General features: G+C 38.9%; 1 protein-coding gene across 12 annotated transcripts in view; it reads right to left on the bottom strand.

The window, feature by feature from the left end:
• Positions 1 to 17,245, bottom strand: part of AP1S2 (adaptor related protein complex 1 subunit sigma 2) — a 66,917-nt gene that overhangs the window by 11,980 nt on the left and 37,692 nt on the right. For 2 of the 12 annotated variants that reach the window (XR_006523031.2, XR_011499955.1), the window contains exons 1-5: positions 14,834 to 14,987; positions 12,494 to 12,672; positions 6,159 to 6,267; positions 5,404 to 5,541; positions 1,204 to 1,298 (exon numbers count right to left, since the gene is read on the bottom strand). Coding sequence is in view for 7 of the 12 variants with exons in the window: in XM_070503336.1 (XP_070359437.1) it covers positions 5,221 to 5,316; positions 5,404 to 5,541; positions 6,159 to 6,267; positions 12,494 to 12,672 (522 nt within the window). In the remaining 5 variants the exon portion in view is untranslated. The other 10 variants (XM_044764351.2, XM_044764352.2, XR_011499958.1 and 7 more) reach the window with 9 other exon arrangements.

The raw sequence follows: 17,245 nt of genomic DNA on the forward strand, positions 1-17,245 counted from the left end.
CAAAAAAACACATAAACATACAGCAAAATGATTACAACCTGAAAACCAGTGACAAAGGACATTGGCCAAATTGTTTCTTATTAAAAGTAAAGCGAAAGGCAAGATTTGTTCTGCCTTCTGTTTTTTCTGTATCTACCCTTCTGTATTTTCCACTTCAAGTATTAATAAACCAAACGTCACTTATCCAGAATTTGGTCTAGCACACCCCAATCAAGTCTACCTATAAAAAATAAAAATATGCTGACATAAAAGACCACAACTTTGTTAACTTTTAACCCAATTTAAAAGAAAAAGATTTAGGCTTAACGGTTTTAACATAAACAATGGTAATTACAAAGGAATTACAGGAGTTTGTCTTATTAAAGCAAATCCTAAGAGGATTTATATCAAAACGCTTTTTGCTGTTAAATGGTATTATTGTATATATTTGAAAGCATCTAACTGTTTTAAAACAATGTAAGATATTCTTGAGTTTGACTAGTATTCCAAAATATTCTTAATTAGCAAGATTTTAATTTTAAAAAACCCCAAAATTTTACATTAAAAGGCATAATGTTATTAAATACTTTAAGTACTTATTTACTTAAAATAATTTTTTTACAAACGATTATTTTTTAAAGAAGTCATTTTTTCTCCTAAGATTCTTACCTTTCCATTTTTATGCCGTCCAACAGATTTATTAATTTTATTTCCACAAAATGTTGCAGAGTACTAAGATATATCATGCAGTCCCAGCACTAAAACAAATCAATTTCAGCAGCACTAATTCTCCATAGAGCACCAGTTTCTAGACGAGGCAGAGTAACAACTGCAAATCCAGGAAATCTATTCACAAAGTGGATCAGCTCAAAGTAGAAGCAAATTCATGAGTGTAATGCTTGCTTTTGGTACCTCACTTATTTTTTATTTCTCAGATTACTTTAGTGAGAAACAATACCAACAGCAAACAAAGCTCAAAAGGAAAACCCCCACAAATATCAAAATGATGCTGTTAGTATAAAAAAGAAAGGTTGACACATCTCAAAGCGCTGATCAACACGTGTCATCATGCATCTACCGCTGAGGGTTAAAGCCCAAAGCCCAGTATTTAACCAGTTGATCTGCACGGATCAAGCAAGGACTTGAAATCATCTCACGTGCAACAGTCTTTGCATAACACCCCATTTTATCCATGCCACAAAAAATGGTAAATTTAGTAGTTACCAATAAATAAGTTGGGGGTCAAAGGGACTAAAGCCTTAGACTGCTCTTTATCATAAGATATCCTCAGACAAACCTCCCCATTCTTCATTCTGGCTCTATAAAATTAAGGAGCAGAGAAAAACTGGTAAGTGCCTGACTTTGCAGAGAAAATGCACTCTATATTTCCTGTCATTATGTTTATAAAATAAATCCAACTATACCACTGCCCTGCAGCCTTCCCCCCAAAAAACTCTAGCTTAAAATAGGTATTTAATTGGTGGGGGTTGGGGGAAATGTTCCAAGTATTGCAAAGAATTCAATTCAGTAATCGCAGCAAGTTGCACCTTAATAATTTAAGAATCAAGTTAAGTACCAGTGGCATGTTAAGAAAAGATGTTTTAAATTCCAATAGTCAAACATTAAAAATTGGATAATGGACCAATTTCTCTGGGCTTTACCCCCAAATTATGACACAGACTAAGTGAATACCATAACCTAAATTCTGTATTCATACAACAGAATACCAAAAGGAATAAACATAGAGTTCAGTCTAGAAAAGTCAAAACTGAATCCTTTTTTTACCAAGTGATTAACATAAAAAAGGTATCTTTATTATGTAATCACAATGTCTGATATTTTAGCCGTTATTATTTGAACACACATTTATGCTATATTCTCATTACTGACTATAATACGCTAATAGAAAATCTACTTTATCCACTGACTGTCTGCCTTATTTGCCTGTAAAATGAAGGACTACCTAAACAAACTACATGATGTTTATACAAATTGGGTAAAAGGGAAATTTTAAAGAAATTTTTCTGAAGAAAATAAACATTCATAAAGATAGAAATGTAATTTCACACAAAAAAAGGGACTAAAATAAAATTATTTTGTGGTCTGCACTATCTTTCAGCCAACAGATATTTTCATTATAAATTCAAAGTCATTGGTGTTTAGAATTAATCGACTCAAGCAGAAGAACTGACACCAGATAGAAAAATCACAATACACGAAAAACTAGATTAAAGCCAATCAATTAGGACTTTTACAAATTTAAGGCTCCATTTAGATAAATGTCTTTACAGCTATACTTACAATTTTGGAAGCAAAATCATTTCATGACATAGACTAAGTGAATACTATACCCTAAATTATAAGACCAAAAAATGCTACTATAGATCTCCATGTTTTGATAAATCCAATAAGAAATTATTTGAGAAATATCATTTATACCTATATAACCATTTTAAAAGTTCCAACTATTGATAATTTGAACAATGAAAATGTCTAGTCTAAAAAGTAAAAGATGGCATCAGTGTTAGGAAATTCTACTCTGCTCAATACAGAAAAACCTCCAGGAGAATTATGAATTTCTTTACTGTATTACTGAGAAACAAAGAAGTTGGTATCTAAAACAGAATGTTTAAAATTTAAAATATACATACCAAGCCAGTACACGAATGTCGGGGTGGGGAGGAGCACAGTGGTTAAAATTTCCCACTGCCCTGGAGTCTAGCAGATCTGGATTTGGAATCCTGGTTTTGCCAGCTGCTACCTAGGACCAGTCACTGGAACCTCACTAAGCCTCTACTTCACTTGTTAGAAAGGTTCTCATGCCATTTTCTCAGGGCGTCCTGAGGGTTACCATAGGATATCTCACATCTAACTGCTCAATAAGCATTAGCTATCATCATGGTTCCTTTTTGTTGTCATGGTGCCCAGACAAAAACTTTTTTAGCAGTTTGTAGAATGCTTTTTCTCATCCTATTCCACCATTTATTTTATGAACATAACATTCAAATACTCTCCAGGAAATGTAAATATGTATCATGTATCAACGTATAAATGAATCTATTTTAGGAAACAAGCATCTTGTCATCCCCAGATTTCTTGTGATAGTATGTTGGTGAATAACCCGAATAACACGTTAACCTGAACAGAATAACCTGAAGCCTTAGTGCCCCATACAGACTTTAGCTTGGCTTCCTAAAGACCTTAACCTGTAATGTATTATAACTCACTCTAAATTCAGAATGGACCAGCCACCTTCTGCCTCCTCAAGACCTGAATGGATAAATTAAGAAAAATGGTTCACTTAGTCCACTGAGTAGAAAATGTCTTAATGTACTACTACGTCTTTGGTTTATGTACAAAACGATGTAAAGGTAGTCACAGAAGAGAAATAGGGCGAAAGCTCTCTTCTAAAGACAGGAATTATAACAGTAGTCAACTTTTTTTTTTTTAAACTAGGCTGAGACAGGGTAAGGAGAACTTTACAGGGGACCATAGACATCCTATGCTTCTCTCTCCATTCTACTGTCCCCAATTAAAGATATAAAAATACTATTTCATAAAGGGAGACACTACTTAATGCTTTAACAGGGGAGATATGCACATAAATAAACACGGACCCGTAATAACTTTTTTTATCCTTTAGTACATTAAACATTAAATACTCATTACATGCTATAAGTAAACAGCATAATGGTCATATTGTAAAGTCTATAGCAATTTCCCAGTAGAGTTCAAAAAACAATCGAGAAACAAGGAGCTATCAGTGCCCTAAACAGTACTCTCTAGAAAAAACATGTTAAAATGAAAAGCTGAACTTCAGCAACTTTAGAAATGTTTTAAGGCAAATGTAATTAATCAAGACATGAATGAAGAACTTGGAGGAGATACCAGGAAGTGATAGAACAGAATATATAGTTCCATAATAATGAAATATAAAAGTGATTAAGGGAAGAGACAAATATGAAAAATTCCCAATTCCTGATCCTGGTTTTAACCAAATTTTTAGAAAAGTCTGATCAGTGAACAGCAAAATAAGTTAGTGCTAACTTTAAAACCAATTTTACAACAATAGATGAGCTTGTAGTCAGCACATCTGATGTTAAAAAAAAACTCCTCAATGACATATTTGCAATCAATTAATAAACAACCGTGGCAAACTATACACATACAGAAAAGGGGCTGTACTCATTTCACTACTGAACACCAGGGCTGCCAACAAAACACTACACTTCTGTAGGCACCTTAACCACTGTTTTGGTAACTCAAGATCATTAAATGTACAATGCATCGTCTCATATTTAATCTATGTATGTTCCAGATGATGCCATCCCAACTTCGAGCAATCCCCACAACTGACTCAGTCAGTGACTGATGCAGATGGATTACCGAGAGCTCCCCCCTCCCTATAGAGGCCAATGGTTACAAAGTTATAATGGAGAAAAAGAGATTTACTCTTCTTCCCTTAGTTCTCATTTCTGCTATAACAGAAATGCTAAAAAATTGGATTTAAAGCCTCCTTTAATAATTAAAAAAAAGACAATTACCTTAATGAAAACACACTACATTTTTTATATTGATTAGCCCCTTCTCCTCATGCTATAAACTTTCTATTTGATTAAAACCACAATTATGGCCAAAGCATAATTCAACTTGGTACCTAAACTAAGGTATCAAGTTTTTAGGAAAAGGCAGCCTTATTTATGAAACTTTAAACTTCAGAAATCGAAGGTACAGAAGCATTAAATATACGATTAACCCAGGACAACTGAGGAAATTAGAAAAGAAAGGGGGTTTATTAATGGTTGTGGTGATATCCAGGCAAGACAAGAATGCGGTCATTTGACAACATGGTTTGTTATTCAAGAAGAGCAGAGAAGTACAAATTCTTTTTTAGTTAGTTTTGCTAACACAAACCAGAGGGTTCTACAGAAAGTGTAATTATAACACTATCATTTTCTTGGCTACATTTGCACTTAATGGACACAAGGTGAAAATATGGACCAATTTGGAATGAAAATGCCATAATCTCACAGTCAACTCCCGATTATCCACATTAAAGAGAAAAGGGGTTATCTTAAGTAATTCAGAACAATGGATGGAGAGTTCTCAAATTACTATTACTTTTAATGAATCTTTTCCCTTCTTAAAGTAGTCTGTCCTCTAAAGGTTTAGACTCTAGTGTTTTGGGGTCCAAAAAGGGGCCATCAATACAACAGACTATCCCCAAAGTAAACGACCCATCTATAGACAACTGAGTTGATGTGACTGACACATATTCCAATCAATACACTGCACAGGGACACTCCATGCCAAGCATGCTTCAGAGTATTTCTGAAACTGTAAGAATGAGGGAAAATGACTGAGACTTTCCTAGCAAGAGCAAAACATGCTAGTGTCTAGTCAAGAGAACTCTGAGAAGCTTACCTCCTGCAGTAGATCAGCTTGCTCAATTGCTTTAAGGACATTTTTCTTGGATGTTTCCTGAACCTCCCCTCCCAAAAGAAACTCATCCAAAATAAAATAAGCCTTCTCAAAATTAAAGATGATATCAAGTTCACACACCTGAAAAGCAAAAAACATAATGTTAAAACTGAAGAAAGCAAAAGATACTTATCCACTATTACATAGTGAATAAAATCTGATCAGAGTGAATCATTCTTAATTCTTTCTAAAAATGGCAATCTTGCTAACTAAGCATCATTGATTTAGTCAGCTTAATTTTCCCATCTCAAGTACTTGAAAACATAATGCCTATAAGCTAAGTAAGATCTGACTCTGCAAGCTCCCAACAGGAGCAACTTCAAAATTTTCTACTCATGAAAACTCATCTTTTTAAATATATATTTTTCCTGGGTAATGTGATTATAACTGCTAACCAAACCTAAATTCTACACTAAGCACTTCCAGAATATTAATCTTTGCAGTTGGATTCCTTTCTATTTCACTATTTTAAACCTCATTCTCACCACCATAATTAAATGAGTAGGTCTGTGGGATCAAGCAATTCTGGCAGTTAACTGACTAGGCACACTGACAAGAAATAGTCATTCCTTCCATTTCCCACAGTTACTTTTAAATAGTCAGAATCCTCAAGACAATCAAATAATAAACTTGTTACAGAAAAGATTAAAGAAAAAAATACAATGGCATTCAATTTCCTAAAACAAAATACTACTCACACTGCCAAAATACTTGTCAAGTAATTCCACATAACGATGAATTATTTCCAGGGTAATTAGTTCATTGTCCTGATCCTCAATAGCACAGCAAAAATACAGACTAGCATATCTGTAACAAAAAACAAATGCAGAAAAAATTTTTCCCTATAATCATGTTTTCTAAATATATTTTCACATCCTATTGCAAAAGATCCCAAGCTTATATAGTTTATTTCCTCTTTTACAACAATACATATTTTCTCCTAGACTACAAAAGTAACAAATGCATATAAGAGAAATTCTGAAAAGTACAGGCAAGTAAAAAAGAAAACAAAATAATCACTCAATCACACTAAATCTAGAAAGAGTAACTTATTTTGCTCTTCTTCCTTTCAGGCTTCTTTCTATGAATATTCTAAAACATGGCTGACCCAGGTTGTTCTCAAGTTTACTTAATTAAAACAAAATGCACTGCATGACTAATTCACACTACAAGTAAACAAGATGAAAGCAAACTCTCTATTTGACAGACTTATTGAAGATCTTGTCAATGTGAAGCTGACGTTCTGGAACGTTTTAGTGAAGTGTAATATACACACAGAGAAGAACACAAGTCATAAATATATAACTCAATTAGTTTTCAAAGTGAACCCACCCATGTACCAGTGCCCAGATCAAGAAAGAGAATTATTACTGAACCCCTGAAGCCCCTCTCCCAGCCTCTCTAGGTCACAACCTCCCACCTCTAAGGGTAACTACCATGTTGACTTCTAACAGCATAGAATTGTTTTTAAAAAGGAGATTTCTAGGATTGTGGAATAACCCCCTAGAAAAGAACAATTGTTCCAAATTATTACAGAATGTAGAGAAAGAGAACAGGGGAAACTGAAACTGTCCTCAAATTTTCCAAGTTCTACACTACTGAATTGAAGCTTAGGTTATTTATCCTTGAAGAAGGAATAAGGCTGGAAAACTCATATGCTCCTCCAAATTAGGATTCCAGCACATGGGCCCAGGTTATACTTGACCCAAAGAAGCCAAAACTTATTAATATACACCCTAAGGCAAAGCAAACAATGACCAAGTCCTTTGAGGAGGATTAAAAGAGCATTTTCAAATAGGTTAAAGTGTATTTAAGGCTTTCGAAAAGAAACAAAATAAAAACCCAAGACATTCTAAACAAGTCTCAGTTGAGATTGTAATTTTCACTGAAGAGCATTTAAGTGATTTTTAGAAAACACAACGGGCAATTACTGCTCATAGTATTAACGTAAAATAATACACAAGCACACACACAGTCTGAGTTCCGGAATTCAATGAATTCCTGCTCTTCAGTATGCGAATAACTAGTACTTACATAACACTCTATTAATTTCAATATTATAAAAAAATTTCATCTTATTTGATCTTTCCAACAGCAGGCACCATCATCCTTGATTATGAAAGAAAAAAAAACCAAGGCCCACGAGTACAGGGTCTGCCAAGTGGTTGTACTAGGACAAGAAATCTGATTTTCGGATTTTAACTCCAGGCCTTTTTCCATCTACCACACCGACTTCCTTGTCGTACACAGCCTGACTTTTGCCATGTCCATGCTACCTGACTTCTCCACATTCAGCAAGTTATTTAAAATGGTGGGTCTCCTGCAGTCTTTGAGAGGAGGCGTTTGAACGCATTCATTCATTATCATGAAGCACTTAACAGGGCACCACTTCCAGCTTTAACAAAAGTGCTTCCTCTCTATCCCAGCACGACCCTATGTTTCTGTTTATCTGTTTAAAAGGCAATGGGATATTTCAACTCTCCATCCTCCCTAACCCATGCTCACCAAACAGAATTTTCAATTTGGGGAAAATGACACAAATAACACATAAGATTTCCTAAATTAAGAAAACTAAAGAGTAAAGGGACTGACATTAAAAATGGTAGATAAAATCCAGACATGACTAGCTGACATGAATAGAGTGCTAAATAATTCCACTAGAAAGAATTTACTAATAACAGTTTCGGGTAAAACTCCTTTCACTCTTGATTTCAATGCTACTGTTAAGCAATCTAATGCCTGCGCCATCCTAGCTCCTCGTCCACAAGCACTGCCTCTTTACTTACAAATAAACAGCACTTAAACACTAGTCAAAGGTCCTAATTTATATGAATCATTCATAAATATTAATTTAAATATCACCAGGACTGATGTTATCTAAGCACCAACCAGTAATATCAAAAAAAAAAAAACCCTGCAACACTATCTAAATGTTTGCTTCCACTCAGAATGGAAAAAGAGGCATCAAATTAAATGAATTCTTCCTGCAGGTGAACACCTAGTTGTCAGGATTATAAGAAGGCACCTCTTTCCAGGAAGCTTTGGGAACAAAGAACCAAGCATAATAACGGGTAACATTCACTGAGCCCTCACTCTGAGTGAGGCATTAAACGTTAGCTAAGGCTTTGCATATTTTACCATTTTAACCCTCACAACAACCCTTCCAGAGAGACAGGGTTATTACTTACATCTATAGGAGACCCAAGCTTAATTGAGTAACCTCCCCAGGAACAGCAATTTGACTCCAAAGCCCAAGCTTTATATTAAAAACTAGAGCCAGGAACTGTATTAAATAAAGTAATCCTGCACCTGGCAAAAATTAAAACATATTCAAAGCAATATTTTAAGAGCTTCAAAGTTCTTAAAGAGGGAGAGACAAAAAATTGTCATAGTGATTTAGTAAAAGATTACCAAGAGAACCTGAAGTGTACTCCCTATTTTTAGAACCAAATGGTTTTTAAAATTCAATAATGAGTTCATTTTGTTCTCTTAGTGCATATTTGTAAGTCTAAATCTGAAGTAAAATTAATAATAGACTAGTAAGAAGAAAGGTATGTTTGGTTATTTTTAGCAGAGTGGATTAAGGCTTACTCTAATTACTGGCACTCAGAGAACATCTGAAAGTGCCTATTCTTACATTCAGAACACATGACTTCCCCGAAGTCAGCTAAATATCAGCTGACTGTGGGTGAATGGAACGAATCTGTTCTCAATCCCCACTGGTATGTTATTACAAATTCCTTTGTTAGTAAAGAAAATCAATACAGCACTCTTCGACAAATTCTCAAGCTAGTATTTGGAGATGTATGTGTTTTTAAATTAATTTTAAAACTTTAATCCAGTGCCTCTTCCATAACATGCTGCACGAAACAGGAATCAAAAAAGCATAGTTTTGTCTTCAAGAGATCTTCAAGAGCATTTATTATAGAGATGAGGAAACAAAGGCAAAATGACTTGTTCAAACTCACAAAACTAGCTAATGGCACAGAACAGAACTCAAGTCCCAGATTTTCAGTCTGTTTTTTCATCTGTATTATCCTTACTCCCTACTCCCACCTCTCATTATTTGAAATGCTCAGGATGGAGAATGTAGATGAGAAAACTTGAGGAAAGAAGACAAACATCACTTGCTGGTGTGAACAGCAAAAGCGCTAGTTCAGAATTTCTCAGGAGCTAAGCAGCAATTCTTTGCTTAGAAGGTCTTCCCTTTCAGCTAGACTAGAGAAATAGATCACCTGTCTATATCAACAAAATATACATCCTTAAGTACAACAGATGAAGTATGAAATGGGGAGATGCATAGGAAAACTGATTATAAATTCTAACTTTTGTATGTGAATTTTCTCTCAATAAAGCTGTCTTTTTTGAAGTGCACCTTTTATTTACAGGAGCTTGATGCAAGTTACGAGTCAGGTCAGATTACCCTTTACAGCCTTTAAAAGAAAAAGCGGTGGCCCAACATGGGTGGGCTGAATGCTGCATGCAGGACCACCAAACTAGGGCTTTCTTTTCTTCCCTTTAACAGGCCTTTTCCTTCAGCTGCAGGAGTCTCAATTCACGGGACTGATTCTTTTGCTGGTATTTTCCTCCTCCACACGGGGGACTCCTTCTCCTATCTAGAAATAAGCTTAAGTCTCTCACACCTTTTTTTTTTAACTCTGTCCCCACTCCTATGTCTATGGGTGGTTACCACCTCTTCAGTCCTTCATAGCAAAACTCCCCAAATAGCCTACATTTGCTGTTTAAATCTCTCCACCGCTTCACACTTTGCCCCATTTCTTTGAGAGTTCTGTCTCTACTATTCCACTGAAAATGTTCTGACAAAGGGCATTTTATGAAACGCTTACTGTAAAATCTGATTCCTTCTTCACTTTAATGGAACTTTATGCAACATCTGGCACTGGTAACCTTATTTTCGAAACTCTCTCCTCTTCCCCAATGTTACTGACCCTACACTTCCGCCTCCCCCACTGCCTGCTGCTTGAATGTTGGTGATCTAACACTTTATGTCTAATTTTCCATGCCTACGCCCACTCCGAGAAAACTAGGCACCTCAAAGTCAACCTGTCTATTAGCTCACCCTTTACCCTGTCAGCTGACCCAGCAATGTAGAATCACTCCTTTCAGTGCCCTCCCCTCTTCTAGCAGGGAGTAAGTCTTAGAACTAACTTGCCTCAGCAACAGCTCTCCTTTCCACCTACTGAGCCCACAGCAGGGGTCTTCCTTTAGGACCCCATTATAAAGCAATCTCCTAACAGATCCCTCAGGTGCCAGTCTCAGCCCTCCCCCCATCCATTCTCCAATTACATGATCTTTTAAGAAATGCAAATCTGCTTTTTTCATCTCTGTTTCAAATCTTTGCCTCAAACTTAAGATTTGAGTTCTGGGGCTGGCCCCGTGGCCCAGTGGTTAAGTTCCCGCGCTCCGCTGCAGGCGGCCCAGTGTTTCGTTGGTTCGAATCCTGGGCGCGGACATGGCACTGCTCATCAAACCACGCTGAGGCAGCATCCCACATGCCACAACTAGAAGGATCCACAACAAAGAATATACAACTATGTACCGGGGGGCTTTGGGGAGAAAAAGGAAAAAAATAAAATCTTAAAAAAGGAAAAAAAAAAAAGATTTGAGTTCTAGCCCCTATGTCACTAACTGGTATATGACCTTGGACAAGTCACTTCTCCCCAATTCTAGTTTTTACAAAACTGAACATGATCAACACTAGCAGTTTTCAATCTCAGGAACCGTCTCCTCTGCAGAGAGTAGAGGCCAAGTAAGCAAGGGTACAGGATCCCAGCCCTGATTTTACAAGAGCACCTCCACTTCCACTGGTTTCTTTTAAGCTTCTATCCCTGGGGGAAAAAGCTTTTTTAAAAAATCACTCGAGTAGATTATTCTAAGATATCTCTCATCTCTAAAATGCTATGACTTTTCTCAACAAGTACCAAACTAAACACTGGATACAAAATCACCCAAAGATGACGAAATTCATTCTATTGTAAAGAGGAGTCTATGGTTTTTAAAAAATTCTCGCTGTCCTTATAATCTCCATTACTTCCTCTGCCATTTCCCCAACAACAACAAACCTATCCACACTTGGAGTGGAATAAAGGAAAGCTGAGACAAAACCCGGACTTCTCTTCAACCCTCTTTGCAGCCTGCACTGTTAGTTCCCTGCACATCCCCCATAGAAGAGAATTTTTTTATATGCAGAAACTCTCTTAAATACAGTAAATTATTCATAAGGGAATAGAAATGGAGAAAAACAAAGTAGTTATATTTCTTTTAACCTGATTAGAACAATACTGAGAAATTTATTTTAAGGTATTAAAAGAGTTTCAGATGTTAATAAAGATGTATAGCATTTTAAAAAGAAAGTTTAGTGTTCAAAGCCAATCTATGAGTCATTTTGCAACATCAAAAATTTAAAAATCTACTCTTGGCAAAATTATCTATCAGATCTAATCACACCTCCACCACAGCAACAAGCGTACTTCAAATTAATAAAGACTACTGATGAAGAGATCCTGTAAAAACACAAAGTTTTTAAACATATATATATATATATGGCTGAAATGGTCTATGTATCCAAGGTGTTTATAAGTGAGTAAGACTCTAAGTCAGATAAAAGGCATGTCAATTATCAGTCATTACTTTATTGATTTTCGGGGAGAAGTGGGGGGGAAATCCTTGTCTAAATTCTGAGAGTTACTCACACAATTTAAAATATTGACCCTATTTTCCCCTGCAAAGAAATTAATTCATTGAATTTTTCTGAAAAGATGATTAAGCATGAATAATCATTTATGCCTTTAATTATATAATTAGTTTTAAAATGACTTCCCTGACATTATCATTTTAGCCTGGGTAATCAATCAGAACCGCAGTTTTTGAAAAAATAAAGCTTTAATTTAAACCTTTTTCATCTAAATCTTTATTATTTATAAATGTCAGCTCTCAAAAGTCTGCAATTTCCACATTATAAATAACTGAACATTTGATTCTATTTCACCCTTCTGATAAATAAAAATTATACCTTTTGTAAACAATCTTCAGATCTCGCCACTCAAGAAAGCTGCACATTTTAGGTTTCCGTGCTAAGACGGTTTGAACAAGTTCTCTTGTGATCTTTTTCTTCTCTTTGTCTGACAGTGGGACATACCATTTCTGCAGTCGAAGCTTTCCCTGACGACTAAAAAGCAACATAAACTGCATCTGTTAAGATAAACAGAACCAAGATTACATGCAATACTTTGATTCAATAAAGTTAAGATTAAGATGACATGTTTCATAGAGAAACTTTGGGGGGCAGGGCGACAAATGGGGGACAAACGATTAGTAGCCATCAATATTTCTATGCCAGTTAAAATAGCAGGAAATTCTTGTAGAAAGATCTTCCCACCAGATGCAATCTCTCTGCTCCACCCTGTTCCTCATAAGTTTGGAAAGCAGTGTGTGGAAAAAAAGAAAAACAGGTAATAAGCTGGAGTGGAAATTTTGAGGAAAAAGAAAGATAACTCTTGCAATTTAAGAAACTATTGTCTGCCTATGCGATACATTCCACACTCTCTATATGCATCAAGAGAATTGCTGACATCAACTGGTTTAGGTAGATTTAAAAGAAGCAGGAGACCTACTATTCTTCCCCCTGAGGCTGTTCTAGTTCCAGTTTGAACTGCTTGTAGACAGACGGCTATCACTTACAGAATGCTCTCTTCAGTTTATGCTTACATATTTTAAGCAAAACAAAAGATCTAAGATAATAGCCAAAAAAAAAAAATCCCATAAATGCATTTTTCTTAATGAAAGCTTGGCTTTTAAGTATCTCATCTCACTTTTTAAAAATTCCAACATAAATACGCACACAATAAATGAGTTAATGTAGTATTATGAAAGAGAACAGAAACCTCTAAAAAACCAAGAGTTAAACACATGCAGAGACATTACGCGAAATACTTCATTTAAAACAACAACAAACAGCACCGACAGATGGAGTGGATGCTGAATTCTAGTGTACATTACACTTAAACTATTTTGTATATATTTATCTGGAATCTGCAAATCTGTTATTAGTCTACATATTTAATTTTTAAGGAAAGCTTCTTGTAAATTCAACTTGTCTTCTCAATTGCAAACAGATAAGCATCGTTTCTACAAAGGTAATTTAAAGGCAGAATTCAGACAAGTATTTTTTTAACTATTGTAAGCTCCTTTAACAGTGTTACTGCAAGGAAGATTCCAGCCTGATTCTTAATATTCACCACACCATCTTGAATTTAAACATGGGGTGGGGGAATTTACACAACCAATTTAGAATAGAATGGGCCCTGAATTTCGCTAAGAAATTATTGTTGCTTTTTGTACTAATCCAGACAGGCATCATCAAGATATTTAGAAATACATGATGCGGCAATTTAACTTTATCAAAGTTAAAACTGGCTTATTACAACTCACTTAAAACGCTTCACTGGCACAAAATAAACGAACGATACTCGTGACATCAAAGTGCCTCCCATACAAGTCCTGTTAAGAAGCGGCATTCGAAGGGGACAGGAAGTAAAGCATCAACTGGACAACGTTTAATGCAAACCCGTTACCAGAACTTGGAAAATAACAGACCCGTATTCCAGGATCTCGGGGACCAGGAGAGGTGGGAGGTTTGCTTTCGAAAGGAGTATGGGCTCAACGCTGTCGGTAGCAGGGTCTTGTATTCCCTCTCTACCACTTGATGGAACAAATAAATAATTCAGTCTCTTTGAAATAAATTACGTGCTAACATGGGACAACACCCGGTTGCAAGGCACAAGTATTCCCTCTTATTAACAACCAATGCTTTGACTGTGCCGCAAATCACAGGGCACCTCAATTCCTCGAGATTGCTATTAAAAACAATGGGTTCGGCCGTGGGGCGGGCTCGGGGCCAGCGTTCCTCGGTCCGGCCGTCTCCGCTGCCTCCCCGCCGCCCCACGGGGCCGCACTCCATCACTGACCGAGCCCGGGCGAGGTGACAGGCAAGGAGCGGGGCAGACAATAGCATCCGCCGCCGCGCAGGGGGCGCCAAGGGTCCTCGGCCGCCGCCGCCCCCAGCCGCGGGCCCCTCCCAAAAATGCCCCGCAAAACTTGAGGCGATTTCCGAACCACAGGTGCCGCGGGGCCGCCGCGGCGTCCGGGACTGGCCCCCGCATCCCGGGGCGCGGCGCGGCGTGGGAAGAGGGCAGCAAACGCAGAGAGAAGTGAGTTGCCGGGCGCAGCGCCCCGGTGGCGGGGCAAGAGCGGGGTGGGGTCGTCGGGGCGCGCGCGGGGCGGCGGGGGGCGCGCCCAACCCTCCCGCCCCCATCCCCGTCCTCGGCGCCCCGGCTCGTCCCCCGGGACTTACGGCGGCCGCGGGCCGCGGGCGCGGCGGGGCTCGGCCGGCGGCGGCGGCGGCGGCGGCGGCGGCGGCGGCTGAGGGGAAGCCCCTGTCGCTGAGCTGAGGAAGGGAAGCCGTGTTGCTGCGGGGAGGGGACTCGGTCGGCGGAGGGAAGGCTTAGGCGCGGAGGGGAGGGCGAGCCGACAGACCCCGCCCCGGGGGCCGGACGAGGGAGGAGCCGCGGCTGCGGCGAGCGGAGGGGCGGGCTGGGCGACGCGCGGGAAGCAGCTCGGCCGTCGCCAACGGCACCGGAGGCGGCGCAGGCGACCGCACAGTCAAAGGAAGCTCATTGGCTGCGTCTCTACCGAGAGGGGTGGTGCGAACCGGAAGCCAGGCCACGTGACCCGGAAGCGGCTTCTGCCGGGGCTGGCGCGCCTGCGCGCTCCTACGTGTGCGTTCGGGACTCGCGCGGTTGTCTGTTCCCCCTATTCAGTGCGCGAGGACAGGGTTCCGCGGTGCCCTTTGTCGACCCCGCTGTGCGGGGCAGGGAGGGTCTGCACCGCGAAGAGCCAAGTTCGAGCTCCGATTACTTTCCGTGCCCTAAGAGGGTGGGACGGGGAGGTGTGACGGCCGGTGATGATCGTGAGGGGAGAGAGGGGGTGCTGCAACTTGGGGAAAACAAGTCACCTCTTTTCGTGGAGCTCGTGCAGGTGTTCAGAGGGTCGTTTGCAATTATTCTGCTTCAAAACTGTCCGGAATCCGGCCCCTCCTTCCCATTGCACTGCTACAGCCCTAGACACATTTCGCCCCAAGCTGTGCGAGTGTTTCTTTTTGCGCTAGCCTCTCCCATCCTCAGTGCTGCGGACCTGATGAGTTACTGTCCGTTCTCTGCTGAGAAACCCAGACAGCACCTCATCTTCCATATTCCGCTTCCTTCACGCGGAGCCGCCGCCTCCCCGGCTCCCGCTCCCAAGCTGCCTGGGTTCCAGTTTAGCCTTGACGACTTGCTCTGCCTGACATGCCCTTCCTCTCAAATGTCACATCTCCTATGAAGCCTCATCCTCAAACCCTGTAGGAACGAATCCCTCTTTCACCCACTTGTCCGTTAGCCTGTATATAGCACATCTTGAATCTTATTTATTTTGCATCCCCACTTGCCCGTTAGCCTCTATTTAGCACATCTTGAATTTTATTCATTTTGCATCGCATCCTAGTTCACTGCCTGGCATCTAACAATAAATGTGAGTTGACTGATAAGGACTATAAAATGATAGGTTTGTTAAGAGCCGTAGTGCTGAGCATTGTGCCCGGTACATAATGTATGTCCATATTTTTTTGAATGAGAGAATGGATGAATCATCTAGTAAGACTCATCTTTTACAGATGAGGAAAGGGGAGCCCCACGGGATTAAGTGACCTTGCTTGAACAGCCACGGGTTTCTCATGTCGAGTGCTATTCATTACCCGAGTCACCTAGGTTCTTACAAAGGAATCTGGAAAATTGTTTTTGTTGAGCTATGCCCTTTTTGCAGAGGTTCCCAAACGTAGTTGCCAGAATTTTTTTCATGGCCCAAAGTGAAAAAGAAATGCTAAGTTTTTCATGAAGCTAAATTTATTTATTTTAAACGAATTCTTTATTAGAGAGTATGTTCTTTTTGTGTGTGTTAAAATGTCTATAAAACTAAGAGAGTATATAATAGGGATTTCGGGGCATTTTTTAATGCCCTTATTTGACAAAATTGTATAATACCTCTCCTTTTAAGCACTACTTTGCTGGTTGAAAAATCTCCTACTAATGTATGATTAATGTATACTGGAATATTAAAGAAATGGTTGGCACAAAGCACAGAGCTGACTCTCTGTAGGTCTTTAGGTCCCCTGTTCAAATTTCTCTCTGCTGCCTGACCGATCATACCCCAAAGGTACATGTTCATGTCCCCTTTCTCCCTTATTACACAAAACAGATGCCTTTAGCCAGTTCAAAGATCTAATACTGTGCAATGAAAACTCGCCCTCTAGAACCAAATGCTGCTTTTCTCTTATTCTGTACAAAATACATATATCCTCAAGCTTCCTGAGATAACGACCTTCAAGTTTAAACTCATTGGTTATGTTCCTAATGTTGGTCTGTGGTTCTGAAGATGAGGATAGGAGACTTGCTGATGACATATTGGCAGTCTCTGGTGTTCCTAGCCAAGAAAAGGTGGGGGTTAGGGGTAGAGAGGGAAAGGAATTATGGGAAAAATAATTAGCGGCTGAAAGCAGCTATTACATAATCTTGCCTGCTTATTAATTTAGCAGAAGGAATGGCTTATTAAATTCTAATAGCAACAGCACAACTGCAAACAACCTAGCAATTAACAGTGCAGGGCCCATTATTTTGTTAGTATGCTCTCTTCTTTTGGCAAGTGTATAAGAACAAAATTTATAGAAGCAGAT

This window comes from Equus asinus, chromosome X, assembly GCF_041296235.1.
Source record: "Equus asinus isolate D_3611 breed Donkey chromosome X, EquAss-T2T_v2, whole genome shotgun sequence".
Taxonomy (NCBI): domain Eukaryota; kingdom Metazoa; phylum Chordata; class Mammalia; order Perissodactyla; family Equidae; genus Equus; species Equus asinus.